This window comes from Archocentrus centrarchus, chromosome 3 (assembly GCF_007364275.1).
Source record: "Archocentrus centrarchus isolate MPI-CPG fArcCen1 chromosome 3, fArcCen1, whole genome shotgun sequence".
NCBI lineage: Eukaryota > Metazoa > Chordata > Actinopteri > Cichliformes > Cichlidae > Archocentrus > Archocentrus centrarchus.
Window position 1 is genome coordinate 4,930,967 of NC_044348.1, and position 22,589 is coordinate 4,953,555.

The 22,589-nt window shown below is 39.6% G+C and overlaps 2 protein-coding genes across 3 annotated transcripts; one reads left to right on the forward strand and one right to left on the reverse strand.

Moving 5' to 3' along the window:
- Positions 1-117: 117 nt before the first annotated feature.
- arl14ep (ADP-ribosylation factor-like 14 effector protein) lies at positions 118-4,193 on the forward strand. 2 transcript variants are annotated; one of them, XM_030723513.1, is made up of 5 exons: positions 118-314; positions 1,471-1,666; positions 1,755-1,880; positions 2,212-2,261; positions 3,467-4,193. In XM_030723513.1, the coding sequence occupies exons 1-5, from the start codon at positions 244-246 to the stop codon at positions 3,693-3,695; spliced, it is 672 nt and encodes a 223-aa protein (XP_030579373.1). In that variant the 5' UTR covers positions 118-243; the 3' UTR covers positions 3,696-4,193. The 2 variants fall into 2 exon arrangements, with proteins under 2 accessions (XP_030579373.1, XP_030579381.1); XM_030723521.1 differs by having other exon boundaries at positions 2,221-2,261.
- Positions 4,194-10,095: 5,902 nt separating this feature from the next.
- Positions 10,096-11,226, reverse strand: LOC115776682 (gonadotropin subunit beta-1-like). The gene is made up of 2 exons (XM_030724427.1): positions 11,053-11,226; positions 10,096-10,296 (listed from the first exon to the last, which is right to left on the reverse strand). The coding sequence occupies exons 1-2, from the start codon at positions 11,209-11,211 to the stop codon at positions 10,096-10,098; spliced, it is 360 nt and encodes a 119-aa protein (XP_030580287.1). The 5' UTR covers positions 11,212-11,226.
- Positions 11,227-22,589: the final 11,363 nt, after the last annotated feature.

A 22,589-nucleotide genomic window follows, 5' to 3' on the forward strand; every position in this document is an offset into this window, starting at 1 on the left:
CTTTAATCAGTTTAAGCAGTGTACGTCAGTCTTGTACTGTATGACCGTTTTCTAGTTTGAATTGCGAATAATGTGAGTCGCCGCTAGAGGGCAGACGCTTCCAATCCAAAACAGGAAGTTTAAGCAGGCAAACGTGTATTTTGGCCGAAGAAGACGGGGAAAGGAAAACAGTTCGTAAAGTACTGTTTTGTTCTTTTCAGTTATTCGTGTTATCACATCGTTTGGTTAAAAAAAAAAGTCACGATGCCCGTTATATGTGCGGCAACAGGATGCAACAATAAGTTTGTCAAGGGGTCAGAAATAAGATTTTACAGGTAAGCTTTCACTGCAACGGAGGAGCTGAAGTACCGCGTTAGCTTCCAGCGTTAATGTAGCACAACATAGGTGTGCATTTGTTTTGAATCACTTTAATCAACTCTAGATCGCCTCAAGATTTAATGCAACATTAAACGTTTGGACATCAACTTTAAAAAAAGCTGCCGTTGTTTAGCATTAGCCCTGCAGAGCTAGCTAACGTTACCCTGACGGTACTATTATTACACTGCAATGCGACCTCACCCAAGTACTTTCTCTAAGACACCAGACCTTTAAAACTCTTTGCTTAAAGCTAATGGTTTGGTGGGTTGTGGCTGAAATATACATACTGTAACGTTGTAAACACACTTCCACAGTCGGCGATATTCACAACAAAGGTCGTCTTTATTAGCAGAAAAACGGCTGCTGTAGGCCACAGCCACGCCAACCACAACTACAACAGCGGAACAGCAACACACACACACAGGCAAGCTCTCGGTCTTTTCTCTCTCTCCATGCTGCCTTCACGAACCTCCCGAACAGTCCGAAATCCCACAACATCAACACGCTCTCTAACTAAGAGAATCGCTACAATACATTTACGCGGCGTTAATGCGCTAATGGAGCAGACCGCTTTACCGCCAATTAATGTTAATTTAACAGCCTACGAGGAGAAATGCATACAAGGTGAGGTGAGCACACATCAAATTTTAAAGTCAACTTTTATATGGTTACAGAGGAACCCCCCCCCAAAAAAAGGCACTGAGATGTTCTGATAATATAATAAAGAATGGGGACAGGGATGACAGATTCTGTAACAGTATGATGATCAAACTGCTGCTGTGATAAATTTGGTATGTATGTCTTGTTTAGCTTATTCAGTTGGTAAAAGATGACAGGAAAATTTATGACATTCTGTTAAGTAGGGCAAGGCTGACTCTTTGCCTTATACATGCTGACCAGTCGTGTTTATGGGTGTTGTCAAATGGCAAAGGCTTGTTTTAAGCCAGAGAAAGAGTTGGGCTAGTGTTGAGAAAGCCCTTGGTATCTAAGGTTGTGATTTTAAATTAAACTGACCCACCTGCCTGGACAGTTTACCAGCAGTCCTTATCTTAACAGGTTTGATGGTTGAAATCTTGCATCCAGGACTGAATAAATCCCTTTCTTGTGTGTCAGGTTCCCTCTCAGCAAGCCTCAACTTGCCAGCAAATGGGTGCACAGCCTTGGGATGAAAAACTTCATCCCAACTGCCAACACGTGCCTCTGCTCAGAGCACTTTAGGCCAGACTGCTTCAGGGACTACAATGGCAAACAGTTTCTCAGAGAGGATGCAGTGCCCACCATATTCACCCAAGGACAGGACTCCTCAAAGGTGCAGGGTCGCATTGACATCGCACTTTTTTCTAAACAGATGGCTCTACTTTCTTTTAAGTGAATTGATAACTCTGCAAATTCCACAGATTGAGCTGCGTAAAAGGGGGGTAATCCTAAAGGAGACGAATGTGGCAAATCAGATGCCAACTCAAGCAGACAGAGACAGGGCAAAAGAGGCTGCACTTCGCAGAGACAAAAGAGGAGGAATAAGGGTGAGTTTCTCTGTTACTATTGTGTGTACTGTGGGAGGGTAATGCAATGAGTTATATTTAATTAATAGTCTAAAATGTGCAAAAAATGTGTCATTACTGTCACATATATGCAACAAAGACATGATATTAGGATAGGATATCATAGTAGTAGGTTATTACTGTTGTTTCAATAGAACATTAAGCAGAACCCACTGGATTGTTTGAAACAAAGCAGTTTCTTTGCTGTCATTAAATCACAACTCCCGGTTTCTATAAAAAGTGCATAATACGTATATTTTAGGGAAAATTTACCTTTTACATTTGCATAAGATGTATTTCTTTGTTATTGTTGTTGTTGCAGGGTGGACGAGGTGGGCGTGGAGGGAAACAGCTGTCAGACAGGTGAGAGACTATGTGGGTGGAGGGTGTTTATTTATACTTGGAGCACATCCACACGAATGCATTTAAAAGCATAAATCCTATATTATGTTCAGACCTAGCGTCCAAAAGACTTTCGCAAATACTGCTGACCTAGTTTTGTATTTTGACGTGGACCGACTTTCAGAAATGATGCTGCTGATGCTCATGTTTGCTGCCTGATTGGATTACAGCACTCCCCAAATATGTAGCCAAAACATCACAGCTAGGCTCAGAAAATAGCCTTAACTACCCCAGGTTAATCCAGTGTGGACAAAGAATTATAACTATTTGTTGTCTAGTTTCAGACGTGTTACTGTAGAGGTATGTTATTTTTAAAATGGGGCTAAAAATTCTAATCTGGATGGAGATCCGTTTTTTTTTTTTTTAAATAAAAATGTGTTTTGTGGACGCAGCATCTCCACTGAGTTTTGTAGTCGAAATGTTAGTCGACAGTTTGCGCCTTTGTGCTCTTCAGTGCGTGTACTTTTATCACAGTCTTTTCCGGATAAACGTGCTGTTCTCTTGCACTTACTAATTAGGTTTGAACAGGAATTATGCCCACACGGATAACTTGCATCTTTTCCGGCTTAAGTGATTTTTGGCCTGCAGCAGACCCGTGGAAAAGAAAGCACACACAAAAAAGACCATCTGCTGGTGATATTCCTCAGATTTCTATGGTTACTGTGCCTTCTCATTGGCCAGCTTTATATTAATGAGTTGGCGTCTTTTTTTTTTTTTTTTTTTCCCCACAGCGGCCAGGAATTAGAAGTGTGGATGGTAGTAAGATAAACTGTCATCAGTAAGTTTTTGATTTTGGTGTGGGAGATCTTTAATCAGAGAATCATTCCTGCAGTGTAATATACCTTTTCTTTGTACATCTTTGAGTATCCAACAATGTGTTATTGCAGGAAAGTAGTATTTATATGGACTGTCCCCTTTAAAGGGTTGACTTTAAAGTGACCTTGCTTGTAAAATAGTCTGGATTATTATTGTTATAGAAATGGGAAAAAAAATAAGTTTCAGTATGTAGGTGCTAATGTGATGTGGAAATTAACTGCCATGCCAGCAGGTTTAGAGACTTTATTGTGTAAAGCACCTGAAATATAGCAACCGAGCTTGGATTTTAATTTAGGTCAGATTGTTGCATGAGACAACCTGTGACACGCCGTCTGTTTTAAACCACACAGGCAGAATATCGGAGCCAAAAGCAGAGTGTACGACACCAAAGGCCGACTGCTCTCCAATGGCAAGGACTTGTGTGACTGTCTGGATGTGGATTGTATGGGCTGCTTCTACCCCTGCCCCGAATGCACATCTCGCAAGTGCGGCGTCGAGTGCCGCTGCGACAGGAAGTGGCTTTACGAGCAGATGGAAGTGGAAGGTGGAGAAATCATCCGGAACAAGTTTGCTGTTTAGTTTTCAGATAACTTTTTTTGTTTGTTTTATTTTTCTTCCTGTTTTCACACCCAAGTCAGACTGATGGACCATTCAAGACTGTGATGCCCTCCTTAAGAAATAACCCACAATATTTATCTATTTTAATAAAGTTTTTTTTTCTTAATATTTAATTTCTGTGCTGTTGATAATGTTTAACATGCTTAAATATTATTTAAAAGTGCTTTTCTGTAGTGTTTGCTTTGTAAATGGGGGAAAATGCAGTGTAACGTACATATTGTGTTGTTGCCTCTCCAGCACACCTGTTGCCATTTTAAATTTGACAAAAAGCAGTGGAAATAGATTCACAGTGGATTATGCTTCCCAATGGGACCAATCGGTATCCCTGAAGTTCAGTGGTGGCCAAAGTACTGACATTCTGTACTTAAGTAGAAGTAGAAGTACTTGTGTTAAAAACTACTCTTGTAAAAGTTGAAGTACTGGTTCAACTTCTGTACTCAAGTATAAGTAAAAAAGTACAGGCTCTGAAATCTACTCAAAGTAAGAAATTAAAAGTAGTTTTTTGGAGGACGTTTCTACCTCTTTCTTACATCTTTCTCCATCTGAGTGAATTATCTCATTCTTTGCTCTCCATTAAAATACTGCAGCTGTTCTTTTAGCTAGCAGACACACTGTGTGACAAACTGCAGACACTTTTTTTTGTCCTTTACATTTTCTGTCATTTATTTTCCTCACCGTTCTGGCGTGCAGCCTCTATGTAAAGCGCAGCTTCCTCTGGCTCTTTCCAGTCTCCAAGCGAGCGTTGCAGGAGCCTCTCCCTCTTACCGTCTGGGGTGTCTGTTCCCTCCCGCCTACCCTGTTGTTGCAACTTCCAAGAAAAAACCGCTCGCAATCAGGAGCCGCCTCCCGCACTGACCGGCAATGCAAACGTTTCTCAGACGCATTAAACCTAAAGTAACGAGCTTCTTTTGAAAATGTAAGAAGTAGAAAGTACAGATACTTGGGTAAAAAATGTAGGGAGTAAAAGTAGAAAGTTGTCAGCAAAATAAATACTCAAGTAAAGTACAGATACCTGAAAAATCTACTTAAGTACAGTAACGAAGTATTTGTACTTCGTTACTGTCCACCTCTGCTGAAGTTTAACTGACTTTGTGTTATACTGTGATCAACTGTTTCCTTAATTTTTTTTGAGTTGTGGAGTTTTAGTGGTTTATTTGTGAGGGATGAATACAGTGTTTAAAATAAGACAGGTGAAGATATCATTGGAAAACTGAAATGGGTGAAAAGCACTAATAATAAAGAGAATAAAGCTAATAATCTATTTCACGGTTACAGAAAACAATGCAGCGTGGTGGTTAGCACTGTTGCCTCACAGCAAGAAGGTCCTGGGTTTGAATCCACCATCTGGCCGTGGCCTTTCTGTGGAGTTTGTCTGCGTGGGTTTTCTCTGGTATGGGTACTCCGGCTTTTTCCCACAGTCCACAGACATGCAGTTAGTGGGGTTAGGTTACTTGGTGATTCTAAAATCCATAGGTATGAATGGTTGTCTGTCTCTGTATGACAGGCTGGCAGGGTGTACTCTTCCTCTATGGCCTCTGGGATACACTACAGCCCCTCCCCTGACCCTGAATTGGATAAGCAACAGCAGAAGATGGATGGATGGAGAAAACAATGTGATGACAAATGAAATTCATGAGCGGAGCTCCTTGTGCCACTGAGTTAGACTGACTTGGTGGTTTGAAGGTCGGGACTTTACTCCCATTGTATATCTTATCAGTGTTCATCCAAAGGCAACACTGAAATGGGAAATAATCCTCCCTAAACAACTGCATTCCCACCTTTTTGACAACCAAGTCTTAATTATGTATGTTATAGAGAGCACTTTTGATCTTAAGGGCCTTTTAACAGCTAAATATTAATTATGAGTTATGTGTGGAGTTTTGCCAGCTATCCATCTAGTAAATTAATAACTATTTAAAACATAATCAATTTTCAATTCCATTAGGTTCTTTTTGCCTGGTTATCACAGTCCGGACACACTTGAGCAGCAGTCTTTTCACTCCCTTCATACTGACCTGAGGCAACAGACAACAGTGTGACACAGCAGTTCATCATGCCGGCTGGCAGAAAGAGTTGCAGAACTCCTCAGACAGTAATGTCTCATTTGTACACATCCTGCCGTCCTTGAGCTGAGCTGTAGGTCAAGAGTCATGCAGCCCAGGGTAGCTGTGCTTTTATACCCTCTGCTTATTACCACAGAATGAGATAAAGAATTGCAGCGGTGGAGATTTTTATTTTTAAAGGGCATGCTAATAAAATGCAAGTCCTTGTTTTTTTTTGTATTTGTGTGTATACACACACACACACACACACACACACACACACAGGGGTGCAGCTCGCTAACACGAAAAACCTTAAAGACGTGTGCATGTTGGTATTTCCAGCACCACTGTCTTATTTCGAATGGATTTATAGCTCATTTTTAAAAGTCTGCATGCAAATGAATCTTATTAATATTTATACAGTTTTTGAACAGAGAGTGAGTCGATGCAGGCATCATTCATCACAACCGCTGAAGCTTTGTTGTTAAATTTCAATCCAAGTTGAAATATTTACCCGTGGGGACTGTTTGCTATGCAGCGGCTCAGAAAGTAGAAGACACTCCAAAATCAGGTACTGGCCTTCAAAGGACACCTGTGTACTCTCTCATCATCCTAACCCTGAAACAATTACAGGAAAGCACAATAAAGTGACCTCAGTGTCTTTAACAGTTGTTAGCATACACATGTATATAAACTTTTCTTGCCCTGGTTTCTTAGAAAATATTTAATCTAAAAAAATAATTCATCATTGTCTGAGAATTAGCCATCCACTGCATCACTGTGTCCATTTCCTCCCTCGAGCAGAGAAAGCCCCCATGACACCTCATCTATAAACTTGATAAAATGTCTATTGAAATTTTTGCTGCAGCAGTCATCAGTGAGGACGGAGTGCAAACCTCCAGGGAGCTGCTGGATGAAAACAAGCCACCGTTAAAGGACACCGGTGACCTGAACGGACGGAAATCCGTCAGCAGATTTCCAGCCTGCGGTGTTCACACTGAACTGGAGATGTGGGCAAAGTGAGTTAGAGGCTGAAACTAAATCCATGAACAACAGGGTAAGACGACCAAAAGGTCTGTCTGGATGTTGACTGTTGATGGAGTAGATGTAATAATGGGACCGTCGTGTCTTTCGCTCCTGTGAACTGCCAGCTTCTTTTTCCAATAAATTCAGCAGAAAGAAAACTCATTGGCAACTAATCCATGCTCGGAGCTAAGTGTTATCTTTAGCACTCTTAAGATTTTCAAAATAATTCATTCTAGGTTACTTGTATTATTACCTGATGGCAGAATTACATATGAAGCCATGTTTCCAGACTTCCCACACTCAAGACATCACCTCCAGCTCTTTCGGGAGGTGTTCTCACACCAGTCAGGAGACGTGATCTCTCCAGCGCGCCCTACATCTTCTTCAATTTACTTTATTTCTATATGATTTGTTTAAACATGTGTCACATCTGTCCTCTGCTGTCTGAACCCCTTCAGGCTGTTTGTAGAGGAACAGAAAAGGTCAGTTTGTTGTGATGTGGTCGGGACTAAAATGCCTGCAGCCTCTCACCTGTGGGCCACACTCCGTCTCTCTACATGCCAGCTTGTACTCCTCTACTACAAGCAGCTTAGGTCAGTTTCACCTGCAGGGTTGATCATTACTCCATCTTAGCTCCTTTTACTCTCTGACTCAAAACAACAAATTGAAAACTTGTCTATCCAACAAGATCCCGAACATCAGCTGCTGCTGCCTTCAAGTACAAAACTACTTTATGCAGTCATTGCACAGAGATTTCTGTTCCGACCTCTTTTGCTATCATTGATTATTTTGTTTGCGAAGGCACTTTGGCTTTGACTTTTGCACTACGAGCCGGCAGAAACATTGATACCTCCTGAATGCAAGTTTCCACAGCAACACACTTTTAAAGTCAGTGCAGATAAAATGTCATGGCAACCGTCTTCTCTTGTTTTGGTACGGATGTGTTTTCAGGCAACTCCACGTCAATTTCACCCATACCTCACCCGTGACATCACCCTCCACAATGCCCACAGTTACGATATACATTAAGTGACATATCAGTGCATCAAAGTGCCGTGCGTCACTCCCTGCCCCTCCATCACCCCAACATCCATCAGTATGGCTCCAGGGAGATGTTTACTCAATTTCAATGTGTAGCATATTTCCAGAGGGTGATGAATTCAGAGCCTAGACTTCAAACTTGAATAGCATTCTGCTGCCGTAATTAATCAGTCATTTCAAACATGAGTTACCTGAAAGAACTATGACCATGACCTTTTTTTATGTTGTGGTCACCTAAGATCTGTTTGTCTTTCTTAAAAATAAATACACATAAAAAAAAAAAAAAGCTCAAAAATGTTGAATAGTGATTATCTCTGTGTTGAGACCCACCCCCAGGCACTCAACTGAATTTGCATTTTTTTTTACACAGATTGAAAAGCTAACTTTCACACATGGTGATGTTTAATGAAAAAAAAAATCTCATTAGGATCCCGAGCCAGACTATAGAGATTCAGAGTGTCAGGATAACTTGTCCTTTGGTGCTTTGAACGGAACAACTTTTCATTGAATCTGTCTCCTCTGAACCTCTAGACGTAATTAAAGGGATACATCACATTTATGGAGTACCCAATTAATGAATATTGCCTTCTTAGATAGGGGTGGGACAAAATATTGATAGAGACATTGATAGAGCAACACATTAAACAACTAATTACATCAGCAGTTGACCAATCCTTATTGTGGCGGTTATCAAAAGAATAAGTACAAAGTGAACAGAAAATCACAGGGAGGGAAATGGTGGGCAGGAAATGACACATTATTAGAATTTAATAATATTGTTAACACACACACAGTGACACCACAACCTGCAGTGACACAGATAGGGGCAGCTGTGGCTCAGGAGGTAGAGTGGGTGTTTACTGGGGTAATTGATTGGTCAGTGGTTCAGTCTCTGGTTCCTACCGTCCACACGCTGATGATCCCCGATGCATCAGTCAATATGAGCGTGTGCATGATAGTTAGAAAGCACCTAAGGCACAAAATAAAGTGCTTTATGAATGTGTGTGTGCTTGGGTGTGTGAGACTTGTAGTAGAAAAGCACTTTGAGTGCCCAGTTAGAGTAGAAAAATGCAATATATCAGGACAGTATTATTTTGCATGTTATAACATCCCAACCCCTGAAAAGGAAAAGCCATAGTTTGGTGCAACAATCAAGCAGTCTTTTAAAACCGAGCAAACCAGCACAACAAACCCACATTTAATGATGTTGCAGGAGATCTCCTTTGGATAAAGCTGGCTCGTTGCCGGGTAACAGCACTGTAGGTAGTTAACCGCTTGTCATATTAATGAGTGAGTTGTTGCTAGCAGCAGTCTCAGGTTTGTCTCTGGCTTAATAAGATTTTACGCTAACAATCTGTAGACTCAGGAGATGCATCTGCTTGTGCCTAAAAATAAGCCTGTTTCAAACTTTATCGTAACAATGGCGTCTCTGGCAGACTTCAGGGCATGGAGCTGATTTCTTCTTCTTCTCATTCCTCTGCAAAGGTGTCCATTAGTTCTGCCATTTTGTCCTAGTGTGTGAGTGTGTGTGTGTGTGTGTGTGTGGGGGGGGGGGGGGGGGGGGGGGGTTGCAGATGCAGACATCAGTTTTACTGTAAAGTGTTTTTAAATATATATTTTTTTGCTCTTATTAAGGCCTCCCCACACCTCAGCATACAATTATACTTCTGTACCTTTAGACAGTCTGTATCTTCCAGCATTATAGGGGATATTATATGACTCTGTTGGCATTTTAAGAGATCTGTGGAGGCTTTCTGCTCACTAAGCTGTGCAGAGTAGTGAAGAGAGACACTGATTTGCAGGCACTTTAGGGTTTTTTTTTTTTCGATATGCTGCAAACTCTATATTTTCATTTCCACCTGTCAAAAAGGAGGTGAAGAGTTCTGTTTTTTCTTGGAGGATTACATCCTGTTCTCGGCATGAAAACCTGACTTGCAGGATTATTGACTTTCAGGGGTCAGTCACCCTGCTCAAGACAAAAAGGGAAACTGCTGGTAGGTCGCTTTTCCAACTGACTCTACAGGACTGCTACATCTACACACAGTTTCCTCTGCGGTGACTTATGACACTGTAAGATTAACGTGTGCCACTGATCATACAGACTAATCTTGATAGTGGTGTTTTGGGGTGGCCCGGATTACCTAAAGGTATAAAGAGAAGAAAACAGAAATGCTTGTGATGCCTGTTTATTTCAGTGTCAAGAGACAGAGAGACACCATAATTGGTGAATGCAGGATGAATACGGGGGTCCTTTAAAAGGACAGACAGCTGGGTATGTATCCAGGCCAGGTCCCGCAGTCTGTGTTTGCATTACATACAGTGCACTCGCACTTCCTCGCCACAGGGTAGGTGAAGCCCCGTGGACATCGTTCTGTGTACTTCACCTCGTAGGACCATTCCCCGCTGCAGATTTTCTGTTCGGGCCAGTTATCAGCAAGAACGTAGTTGGGATCCTGTCATCAACACCAGCAGAGGGGAAAGGGATCAGACACAGGGACATGAACACAGTCAGTTCAATTTCTTAAGAGTGATGTTCATTTTAAATACATGAATTTAACAGCTGATTATCGCCAGCACTCTACAAGATTATTTATGGGGAAAAGATGTGGATGCTGAGACAGTTAAAAATGTTAAAAAAAAAACAAGATTTGAATCAGCAATAATCATTACTCGCTTTACAGGTATTTTAATAAATGAACTAATACCTGACCACAACCTGCTCTAATAGGTTACGTGTGGTATCTGTAGCTGCTGAAGGTTAATTTTACGCTGATAATGTTTGTAAGAACAGTAGTGAACCTGGAGCAGGTTTTAATGTTGAAACAATTTAACCAACAGTTGAGATCAACAAAACAAAATTATATTTTCCCATTTTGTATATGTATTTGTACCATTTCATTGAACGTCGCTGAACGTCTGTTTTCACCTTAAAGCTTGTATTATGTACTGGGGAGGGAACTTGAACCCACCCCTCCCCTGCAGTAGCCTTTTTGAGGTCTGATATAAAGTTGTAAACGTGAATTATCTTTTAAAAAAAAAAATGTCCTCAAAATAGAGAAAACAACAAATAATGTTACTGAACACTATAAAATATTCAGATTTACTCAGGAGGACTGATCTCAGCTTAACACGTTCATGGACGTAAGCAGAAAAAACGGTGCGCGTCTCAGTAGGAGCAACAAACAAGTTAGAGGCAATACATTCTTCACCTCCTGGTAGCACTGTCCTTCACAGATGGTGGTGTCGACGAGCTCGGTGGTGCCGCAGATATCCACGGGGAGGCTGATGTTTTTTGGGTGGCAGCCGGAGCTGCAGCCTTGCCCCGCCCCCGCCAGCGCTAGCGCTGCTGCCATGACAACCAGCTGCATCCTCTGCCGGGTGCAGCACACGCTGCTGCCACAAGAGGGGGTCAGGTATCACAAGTTATTGTTGATTAAAATGTGGCTGTGCCATTACACACAATTATTTCATGGAAATTAAAGAGAAGAGTAACGTATATACTCAAATGTAGTGGTATACGTTTACAGGAGTGGTGGCTGAATTAGTTTTTAGTGTGCTGGAAAACAAAATGTATTCTGAAATGACATGCAGCAAACAATGGTACTGATTTTTTTAAATTGTATTTTTGTGTTTAGGGTTTTAAAGTTGTATCTGGATGGCCTCTATGATAACAGTTCATTTATTTATCTACATGTTTTGATTTATTTTGTAGTCTTTCTTAAAGGGGCGGTTCACTTAAAATAAAGTTATAGCTTCTGTCTGTTGGGATTAAAAGACATCCATCTCTGAAATGTCTGCCTCAGTTTCACACAATTAAAGTAAAATGATTATTGTTTGTCAAAGTATATCAATGTTCAAAAACATTACTCTTAACAAGCAGCATTCCAGAATAAAATACATATAAAATACTCTTAGCTCAAGGTTCAGTGAGTTTTGCACATCTCACGCTGAAATGTCATTTAAGGCTTTGTGGAAATAAATAAATAAAGTGATATTAAAAAAAAGCAAAAGAAGCTTCCAAGGCTAATAATGAATTTCTAATTTGAAAAGCATTTTTTTAATGCCATGGCCATTAGAGTGCTTTAAACTTGGAGAAATAAACCTAAAACTATGTCTATGAACACAAATGTACAAGTGAAAAAAAAGTGTTTCAGTATCAATGAAAACAACTGAAAAGCTCACGACCCAGATGAAATCTAAATGAAAACAGCGCAACAAAGATGATAAAAGTGGGATAATACAAAATTTAGGACACTTCTTCCAACTGACCCCTTTCATCCACACTTTTTTTCCAAACCAAACCTTTAAATCACATTTACTTCTATCACATATTGTATATGAAGATAAAATTTTGACGTAATGACCTTAATATGTAAGAATCAAACTGCTTACATTACATGCGCTAAAACTGGTTTTTTAGCTTTTAAATCTCACTGTTTTCACAGAAAAACTGAATGTGCCACATCCTGCATAACTATAATTTCATATATATACATGAACAGGAAGCATACCTGTAGGGCTCCACTGATGCTTTGAACCTCTGCTGACAGTCCTGTTCCTTCTTTCACTCTCTAAACACCTGTAACAGCTTTCAACCTGCAGCTGTCTTTCTTGCTTAAATAGCGCCGCTCATAAATCCTTTTAATCCTTTCAGCCTTGGTTGGGGTGATATTTTTCCTACCTGTTTAGATTTATAAGCAAATCCTTGTGTCTTTCCTTCAACAGTCCAGGGATGTCCCGTGGCTCAAAGCCTTTCCTCCTACATATGAGCAGGAGCCGGCCGGTAACTTCAGAAATCTTATTTAGGTTATGTGAGTGAAAGGCGCAGATGGACCACAGAATTATAAAAATAAATCTACCCCCACAGTGTGATGGCAAACACTGATATGAGATGCACTAATTAATTTGTGTGCTCCATCCCCATTTCGCCATTGTGTCATTTTTTCCACCGTGTTGATAGCACTGCTGCATGTTGTTGTATTTACCACCTGTCATAGCAACAAGAAAATACAAATATTTTAGAAGTTTGTCAAAAACCTCTTTAAAACAGAAAATTATATTGTTATTTATTAAGTAAATAACAAACTGAATTCATGTGTTTATACCCAAAATTTGAGCCTGCAGTCTGGTCTTCTCTGAGAAGTCGGAAATGAATCAAGCACAATATTCAGTGAATCAAGCATAACATTCAACCAGTAAAACGAATTATTCTGTTCAAGAGTGCAGGTAATTAACTGTAATTTGGCCTCTTAATCAAAAAATAATAATGCCCTTTATTTTTCAGCTTTTTTTGGGGGTAAAACTGTAGATTTGAAAAGTCATGGATCACAATAATTATATTTTAGCACTAAAAATATAGTTTTGATTAAAGAGCTTGCACATACTGGTGGATTAACCATTACAGAAATATATAAAAAAAAGATTTTGGTAATGATCAGTACTGTTAATTTAATACAGCTGTGGCAGAAACCTTACACTAGGAGGTTACTAATGATCTTCTTGTGGCCTCTGACTCATATCTCTGCTTGTCCTGCTAGACCTCAGTGCAGCATTTGATACGGTCAACCACAATATTTTACTACAGAGATTAGAGCATGCTGTAGGTATTAAAGGTACTGCGCTGGAGTGTTTTGAATCATATCTATCTAATAGACTCCATTTTGTTCATGTAAATGGGGAGTCATAAGGTTAATTATGGAGTTCCACAGGGTTCTATGCTAGGACCAATTTTATTTACACTACACATGCTTTCCTTAGGCAGTATTAATAGAAGGCATAGCATACCAACTAGTTAAACTGCAGGAATGTCTTAAAGACATAAACGCCTGGATTACCTTTAATTTCCTGCTTCTAAGTTCAGATAAAACTGAAGTTCTTGTACTCGACCCCACAAATCAGATGCTTACTCTGGATGGCATTACTTTGGCCTCCAGTAACACAGTGAGGCATCCTGGAGTCAGTTTTGACCAGGATATGACCTTCAATGCACATATTAAACAAATATGTAGGACCGCTTTCTTGCATATCTAAATATCTCTAAAATTAGAGACTCTTGTCTCAGAGTGACACTGAAAAGCTAATTCATGCATTTATTACTTCTAGGCAGACTATTGTAATTCATTACTATCAGGCTGTCATAAAAGCTCCCTGAAAACCCTTCAGTTGATTCAAAATGCTGCAGCTAGAGTACTGACAGGGACTAGAGAGACCGAGCTTATTTCTGCTGTGTTCATGAGCTCCCTGTTAAATCCAGAAGCGAATTTAAAATCCTTCTTCTCACATGCAAGGTCTTAAATAATTATTTTTCTTAGTTATTTTCTAACTCTTTTTATTGTAAAACAATAGAAAATGCCCATTACTCCTGTCAAACTTTGCTTTTCTGAAGTTTAGAATGATTTTTTTTTGCCCCAATACATAAAAACATCAAATACATCAATTTATTGTTATTTTTTCTTTTAATTGAACATTTTTACAATTTTTATAGGCAATTTTTGAAGACAAAACAGCTTGAGAAAAAGTTGAAACCTAAATGAAAGCCACTAGTAGCTTGCATCATATGGGAAAATAAAACATACAATATGTTTATAATATGTAATATGTTAGAAATACATAAAGCAACATTTTGGCGATCAAAAATATAGATTTTTAGAACTAAATCCCAAGACAAGACAAAAGTAGAAATTTGTTACGTAGTGTAATCAGGCCCCACCTTATCTTAAAGCCCTCATAGTACCATATCGTCCGAAGAGAGCACTTCACTCTCAGACTGCTGGCTTACTTGTGGTTCCTAGGATAGAATGGGAGGCAGAGCCTTCAGCTTTCAGGTCCCTCTTCTGCAGAACCAGCTCCCAGACTGGGTTCAGGAGACAGACACCCTCTTTACTTTTAAGAGGCTTAAAACTTTCATTTTTGAAAAAACTTAGACATAGTTAGGGCTGGATCAGGGGACAAACCCTCCCCTAGTTATGCTGAAATAGGTCTAGGCTGCTGGGGGCTTCCCATGATGCAGTGAGCGTTTCTTTTTCACTCACTTCTTTTCACTCTCTGTGTGTTTATACCCCACTCTGCATTTAATCATTAGTTATTATTAATCTCTGGCTCTCTTCCACAGTATGTTTTCTGTTCCTGTCTCCCTCCCCTCACCCCCAACCGAATGCAGATGACTGCCCCTCCCTGAGCCTGGTTCTGCCGGAGGTTTTTTCCTGTTAAAAAGGGAGTTTTTCCTCCCCACTGTCTCCAAGTGCTTGCTCATAGGAGGTTGTCTGATTGCTGGGGTTTTCTCTGTATTACTGTAGGGTCTTTACCTAACAATATAAAGTGCCTTGAGGTGGCTGTTGTTGTGAGTTGGTGCTATTTAAATAAAATTTTAACTGAATTGTATGTACAGTCCAGTGATTATCCAATATGCGACTTATATAAGTAACAGAAAAAATGCTTTTTTTTTTAAAAAAAAATTCATGCCTGTGTTTTCACAAGTTGTTTTCATGTAATTATGGCATCCTTCAAATCAGTCTGTCTTAGTGCATATTGATGCAGCCCATGAGTTGCTTTTAGCTCATTCATTTCAAGTCATCAAGACACTGTACTGGAAAATATTTGCAAACCTGTGACTATGAGGAGCTAACGATTTCCAAAGTAGCTTCAAATATTTTTTTTTTGTCATGATCTCAAAAATGCTATATCAGCATCTATAACTGCAGGGAGCCTGATCAGCACTGGATGCTATAAAAAGCAATCTAAATGAATCGCTTCTTTAAAACTTCCTAGTTTGTCCAACTCATTTTATCCCACTTTACCCTTTTCTTAAAACTAAATGCTCTGCCTACAGTTTTTGTCCAGAAGGAATCTAAAAACGTGCAAACAGTGAGGAAATGTGAAAGACCAGTAATGATGCTCTTGTGCTGAGCAGTAACCCATCCAATATGACGTTTGCTGCCTTTGAAAGCAAACCAACAACCACGACCCAGATCACGGGGGAGCCTGAAAATCTGCCAGTTCAGTCAGCTCAGCAATTGGTGAGTGTAACTGTTCACCAATTAGGACCCACCACTCAGACGGATTTAGGTGTGCTGGATGGGTCTGTAACGGTGGTCAGCAGTTCTGCTGGAGCTGGTAAGCATGCATGTGAAAATGAAACCGACTTGTATAAAAAAGTAGAGGAGGACTATATTAGAGGAGGTGCCTGGAATTACTGTTAATGGGAGATGTTTTATTATAAAAGGATCATTCAAATGCTCAGTACATGGCATAGAGGAGCAGCTGCCACACAAACACTCTCGCATCCCTCGCTGCCGTGATCATCTTCTTCCTGATGTACATTTTCAGTGCCCTGTATTATTTTCCTCTTTCGGTTACATTATGCTTGTTAAAAGCCAAAAGACTTCTTTGTGTGTGTGTGTGTGTGTGTGTGTGTGTGTGTGTGTGTGTGTGTGTGTGTGTGTGTGTGTGTGTGTGTGTGTTATTATGATCCCCATTAGCATCAGTGTTAGCCTTGGCTGTTCTCCCTTGGGGCCTCCATTCATGCAAACACATACAATCAACATTCACAAACAAACATAAACAAGAAAGCAAATCGCTACAGATTTTATTTTGATTCATAGGTGAGATAAATAAATATTATTTCTTCTATAATGTCTTCTCATCCATTTTCTTAAATGCTTAAAATATTCAAACTTTCTCTCTGTTGCAACTTGTGTTTGGTAATTATGTGGAGTAAACAGCCTTACATACAATACATTTGGTGATCTTATGTTTAACATATTTCTTGTTAGTTAAAATAGCATATGCTAGTCTCTTGTCTAGCAGTTAGCCAGCCCAGGTTACATAGTTTAATTTGGTGCTATTTGCGCAGTCATGTGAAAAATAAAGTACACTCTACGATTCAATAAGTAGTGATTTTCTGTATGATTTTATCAGTATCTCACATTGTTGTGGAGGAATTTTGGTCCACTCTTCTTTGCAGCGTTGCTTAGGCAGGCATTCGTTTATGCACAGCTCTGTCCAAAGGACATTATTCCTGAAGTCTTTGTTGTTCAGATGCAACTTTGCAAACCTAAGCTGTGCTGCCGTGTTCTTTTTAGAGAGAAGAAGCTTTCTTCTGGTTACTGTTCCAAATAAGCCATACTCATTCAGTCTTTTTCTAATTGTACTTCATGAACTTTAACATTTAACATGCTAAGTGAGGCCTGTAGAGTCTGAGATGTAACTCTTCGGTTTTTGCAGTTTCTTTGAGCATTGCACAGTCTGATCTTGGGGGTGAATTTGCTGGAACGTCCACTCCTGTGAAGATTGTACCACTGTTGAAACATCCCTGAATGCTCCAGACCAGCAAAGAGCATACAGGTTTATCTGTATGCTCTTTCTTATGTCCAAGATATGTGAAAGGTTTTGGGGTTTTTTTTTGCAAATTTTGTAAAAACAAAGATATAACCTTTATGTTTTAATTAAAAATGATATTTCCAGTGCTGATGTTCATTTTAAGCCTTTGTGGTCTTTTTTCTTTTTACTGGAATCCAGGACTTTTCCTACTCTGACTTGGTCAAAATGTCTATTGTGAAATCTGCTGTTTCCCAAAACAATTAGATGATTTGTCTGTAATATCTGAATGCAACACACTAGGCATGCACAGCTGCCAGATATATGCGTGGAGAATACTGCTGTGTAGTAAAAAATTTGTTAAAAGTAAGTACAGGTATCTCAAAACTTGCAGTTGAGTACAGTCTTGACTTTCATAGAGCACTTGCAGATTCCAAGACTGCTCCTGTCTGCTTCTGAGAAATTCAGTGTTCTGCTGCATTCAGTAAAAGTTAGCACTGCACCACAATCTGGACAATCTGCAGTGACAGTAGAATATAACTACTTGGGCAGCAGCCACCACGGTTCATCCAACTGCTGCTCCGTCTGCCCTTGCAGCCACTGGGGAATGAGGTTCCCCGGCATCCTGCTGAAGTGCCATACCTGCTTAATAAGGCTGCAAGGACTTTTATTGAGTAAACCCCATCCTCCAAGGTGCTACTTTTTTTTTAGACAATTTTGGCAGGAATGCATCATGTTTATTGTGCATTTTGCCCTGAATGAACACCAGGCAGATTTGATTAATCTTGTATTCAGAGTAAAACACATCATTAGTCATTTTCTGAGAAAAAAAAATAGTATAACAGATGGTAGTTCCTCTTAAAAAAAGCGCATCTGCTCTGAAAATTGATTAATTAAGTGCGGTGCTGAAATTATATCATCCATCCGTGCATTCTATTGATGTGCTGAAATCTGGATAGGGCAGGTAAGACTTTCAAGTTTATGTCAGTAATACAGTCTGAAAAATAGCCCATTTGTTCTGCAACATGGCAAAACAAAACAACAGCAAAGAATCAGTGATATTAGCTGGTTGTTTCCAAGAGAGCGCCTCATTTTTCCTTCCCACAGAAGGAAGAAGTCCTGCCCTGTAACGTCACATCAGTGTAAACGGTGAATCAATTGGGCGATGATGAACTGTTCCCGGGAACCATGATAATATTCTGCTTCATAACTCGAAGCATTGCTATATAAAAAGAGCTCCTTTGGGTGCAAAAGCACATAGCTGTGTATGAAGTCACATATAGCCATACATCTTGCTGACATCACAGATTTGAGTCATGGGTCATGGGTTGTAAGCTTAGGAACAGAATCCTCTTCCTTTCTTTTTCTTTATATTAACGTAGTGTAAGCACTGCCATAACAGCAGTGAGTGTGTTTGACACGACACACAAACACACTCAGTCACACCTTGCTCCTGTCCTCTGCTCTCTGTCTGCTAATGTACAAGGCAGAAACAGAGTTTTTTAAACCCATTTTGTCGCATGCAAAAAAACACTCAGCGAGGCCCTGAACGCACTGCATCACCCCACACTCACGCTCTCTCCCTCCTTCCACCAGGTCTAAACAAACGCCTCCACAGCGCTGCCAAGGACAAGACTTTTGTTTGGTGACTGTGCTGGATGTTTCTGCGTGCAGGCCGAGTGTGGAAGTAGGTGGTAGGTGTGCTTATGTGTATCGACTGCTGATGATTCTTCGCTGACTTCTGCTGTCTGTTTATATATATATATATATATAAATATATGTGTGTGTGTGTGTGTGTGTGTGTGTGTTCCTAGTTATAGCCAATTCAATTAGTCAAACCAGATTTTTTAAGATTAGGCAGTCCATCAACGTAACAAATGATCTTGATGCCTCTGATAAAGGGGGGGGGGGGATAAAGCCCCCTGGAAGGTGAGAACTCTTTAGATAAAATGCAGCAAGGCTGCTTCAATCTGCTGAGAGTGTGGAAAGATTTCCTTCACAGGCCAGTGTCCTGTATGGCAAACCAAACCTAAACCAAATCCTGCAACTTCAGAGCCCGAGCTTACACAAGGCTTCTTATCCATAATAGACTTTGGGTGTCATCATTTTGCCCCAGGCTCCTCAAAAGCCTGACACACAAAAATGAAAACAACGTCATTACATCACATCATTTTGTGATTATGTATTTATCTTCTGTCCACTGCAACGGACAGAAGATAAATAAATAAACAACAATTTTGAAAAAATAAAATGTTGCTCTAACATGTTTCTTATGACAACAATACTTAAATTATCTAAAAAAAAAAAAAAAAATCTAAATATCAAAATATTTCTTCTTCTGTGTCTGAGGAGGAATAAATCAAGCTCATTTGTTGCTTTGATGGACTGCCTAATTGTCTCTAACTAGGACCCAGTATATCCAGATTGTTAGTATATCCAGCTAGGGTATCCAAATCATGCCATGAACATAGTTATGGTGAAGAATGTTTTCAGCAGTGTTGCCTTCAGAGGTGAAGACCTGTTTACTGATTTCATGTTAAAAACAGTTTCAACTCAACTTCAGCAGGGTATAAATTGAATTCATAAAGAAAGGAGAAGCCCAGTTTGATGCACTTTTAGGAAATATATTATTAATTAGATAAATCAGCAGGTTAAAAGAGAAAATCTAGTGTTTAGCTGATTTTGTGTGTGTGTGTGTGTGTGTGTGTGTGTGTGTGTGTGTGTGTGTGTGTGTGTGTGTGTGTGTGTGCACTTGAGTTCTTTTATCTATGTGTATGTGTGCCTGTTTTTTTCCTCGTTATAGAGTCCCTAAAAACAGTCATGATGTTTATTATGGTCTTTGTTTATTGTCTTAGTTCTTTAGCATGGACTTATAGCAGAACAAGAAATATTCACAAAACAAAAAAAAAGCAATCCATTTCTTTGCATATATGGACAGGAAAGGTCCTTGTTCTTGACTTTGAAGTTAATGTTTTTCAATCAGTAGCGTGTTTTGAGCCTCTTCAGAGGGGGCACATCACCCAGGCAAGTTGCAAATGTATTATTATTATTATTATTATTATTATTATTATTATTATTATTATTATTTACCATAGACTATATAAAATGTATATAAAAAGATGTAGCTTCTGGGTCTGAAAAGTGAAGCTAATGCTGAAATGCCTTAAACCTGCACTGTGTTTAATGGCCAGCAGGGGGCGAATCCTCCGGTTGCAAAATCAATTACTTTTAGTCAATTAATTTTAAGCCTCTGAAAACGTGTTTCAAAAATGTCTGGAACTCCTAAACAGTTAATGCACTACTAAACACACTGTAGTGCTGTGCAATAGCAAAATTACAAAATATGTATCACTGTCCAAAAACCCAACTGTACCTGACTGATTGATACAAAATTCAGTTTTACTACATACTGACAAGATGTAAAGGTTATTACATTAATGACTTCACTTTTGAGTTAAGCTGCAAAGATTTTGACTTCATTTGATACAATTTTGCATGATGGCTTTGAAAGAAACTACATCCAATATTGATTGTGTCTTGTGCATACAGAGCTTGGCATTTTTCTTGTCTTTTTTGGAATTTGGTGTGCTGGATTTTTTTCACCTGGTGTGCTTCAGGGAGAGGCAGAAGGATTTCTGATGAGCTCTGGCATTGGTTCAAAGTGCAACTAAACTTGTGTTTAATAAGGCACCTTGCATCCCCACTCTATCACCTCTTATTATTACTGACCTCACAACTCCCTCTGGTGCTGACTGAGGTGGATACTCAGTGAATAAGTGCAAGGGTTGAGGGAGCATGATGCGTCTGTGTGTGGTGGGTGGAAGGTGCTTACATGTGGTACAGACTAGAGAAGGCCTCCTCTTATGTCTTAGGTAAGTATCTGAAATACAAAGACAGAAGGAGGGAAGACTGTGAAGGCATGCTCTTTAAGGAAGCAGTGAGTGAAATTTGCACTGTCAGGTGCACTGATTACTTCACAAACACAGGTGTGTGCATTGGGTCTGAGATTTTGTTTCAGATTCCTTCATATCAAAATGTAGCACAATGGCTGTATGATAGGTTTTAGAAGGAGACAGCACAAGCATCCAAAAATATCCCAGCAGGAATATTACAAGTAGAGATTTAGGAAATACCTTAGGGGATTATTAGGATTCCTTAGAGGAATCCTGTATCTGGAATAACAGGCTGTTCATGTCCTAATTAGTGCTTTTGTTTCAGATGTATAGTTTGAATCAAATGGATTGAACTCAATGGGCTACAGCTACTGATTGCTTTGTAGCCCAGCACCAGGCCTGCAGCGGTACCTGCAGAAAAACTAATTATGTGTGCAATCAAATTCAAACTGGGAGGTTTCAAAGGTGCAATGAGTAAGACCTTAGCGCAAAGTGATCCACATAAATCTGTGGTGGCAATAGGGGGAATGATCAATAACAATGACTCAACAGTTACCTCACCAGGTGCTGTGATGTCTGGTATTTAAATTCATTGTATTTGATCTCCCAAAAGACGTGACTGTGTACATCTTTGACTTGTTAACAGAAGGCCAACACCACAACCAAGCTGGAGGGATCATCAAGCAATGGCGATATTACAGAATAAGATATGCTTTTGAATTGTATTTGTCCTCATTTTATTGTGGTCAGTTGTATCCTCCAGCACACATCTTTTGATGTTGCAATCGCTTGCTCAATGATTATAATGATCATATTGCTTATTGTGTAATAATGCACAAAATCTATCTTCTGTTTCTTAAAGTATCCACATTTTCACGAACTCTTACGTCCGTATGCAAATCAGAGCTAATGTGGCCACATTAACAAAAAATCCTCGTGGTATTCATTATACTGACTTGTCTGTGGTTTTCAGTACTCATTACTCAAAAAAGTAATGCATTCTTAATTGCCTTTTCAATAGTAATGCATTGTTTGACTAATTAATACCCTAACACAGTAATTTGTTAGCCTGCTTGTTCTGTTGCACTGTTTTTTTTCTCCTACAGCCTAGTTTAGGCTGAGAAGATGACCTCTAATTATGTGGTATACAAATTGCTGTACAATTGCTTTAAACAATATATAACAAATTAGACAACAAAAGGTCTGATTTTTTAAATTTTTTTTTGTGGTCCTACTGATTACACTGGTGATGCTTTCCAATTAAGAAAAAACTTTGTTTCTTCTCTTTTTCAGCCATTCACTTGTAGATTTGCTGTTGTGCTTGGGATCATCGTCCTGTTGCATGATCCAGTTTCAGCCAAGCTTTAGCTTTCAGACAGATGGCCTCACATTTGACTCTAGAATACTTTGGTATACAGAGGAGTTCATAATCAATGACTGTAACGTGTCCAAGTCCTGCGGCTGAAAAACAAGACTAAATCATCAGCCCTCCACCACTGTGTGAAAACTTTCTTTTTCACACGACTGTGTACTGATCA

Excerpts from the sequence above, each read along its gene's own strand:
- arl14ep (XM_030723513.1), top strand. The coding sequence starts at position 244 with ATGCCCGTTATATGTGCGGCAACAGGATGCAACAATAAGTTTGTCAAG. Across the intron at positions 315-1,470 it reads TCAGAAATAAGATTTTACAG|GTTCCCTCTCAGCAAGCCTC; the intron begins GTAAGCTTTCAC and ends CTTGTGTGTCAG. Across the intron at positions 1,881-2,211 it reads ACAAAAGAGGAGGAATAAGG|TTGTTGCAGGGTGGACGAGG; the intron begins GTGAGTTTCTCT and ends TTGTTATTGTTG.
- LOC115776682 (XM_030724427.1), bottom strand. The coding sequence starts at position 11,211 with ATGCAGCTGGTTGTCATGGCAGCAGCGCTAGCGCTGGCGGGGGCGGGG. Across the intron at positions 10,297-11,052 it reads AAGGACAGTGCTACCAGGAG|GATCCCAACTACGTTCTTGC; the intron begins GTGAAGAATGTA and ends TGTTGATGACAG.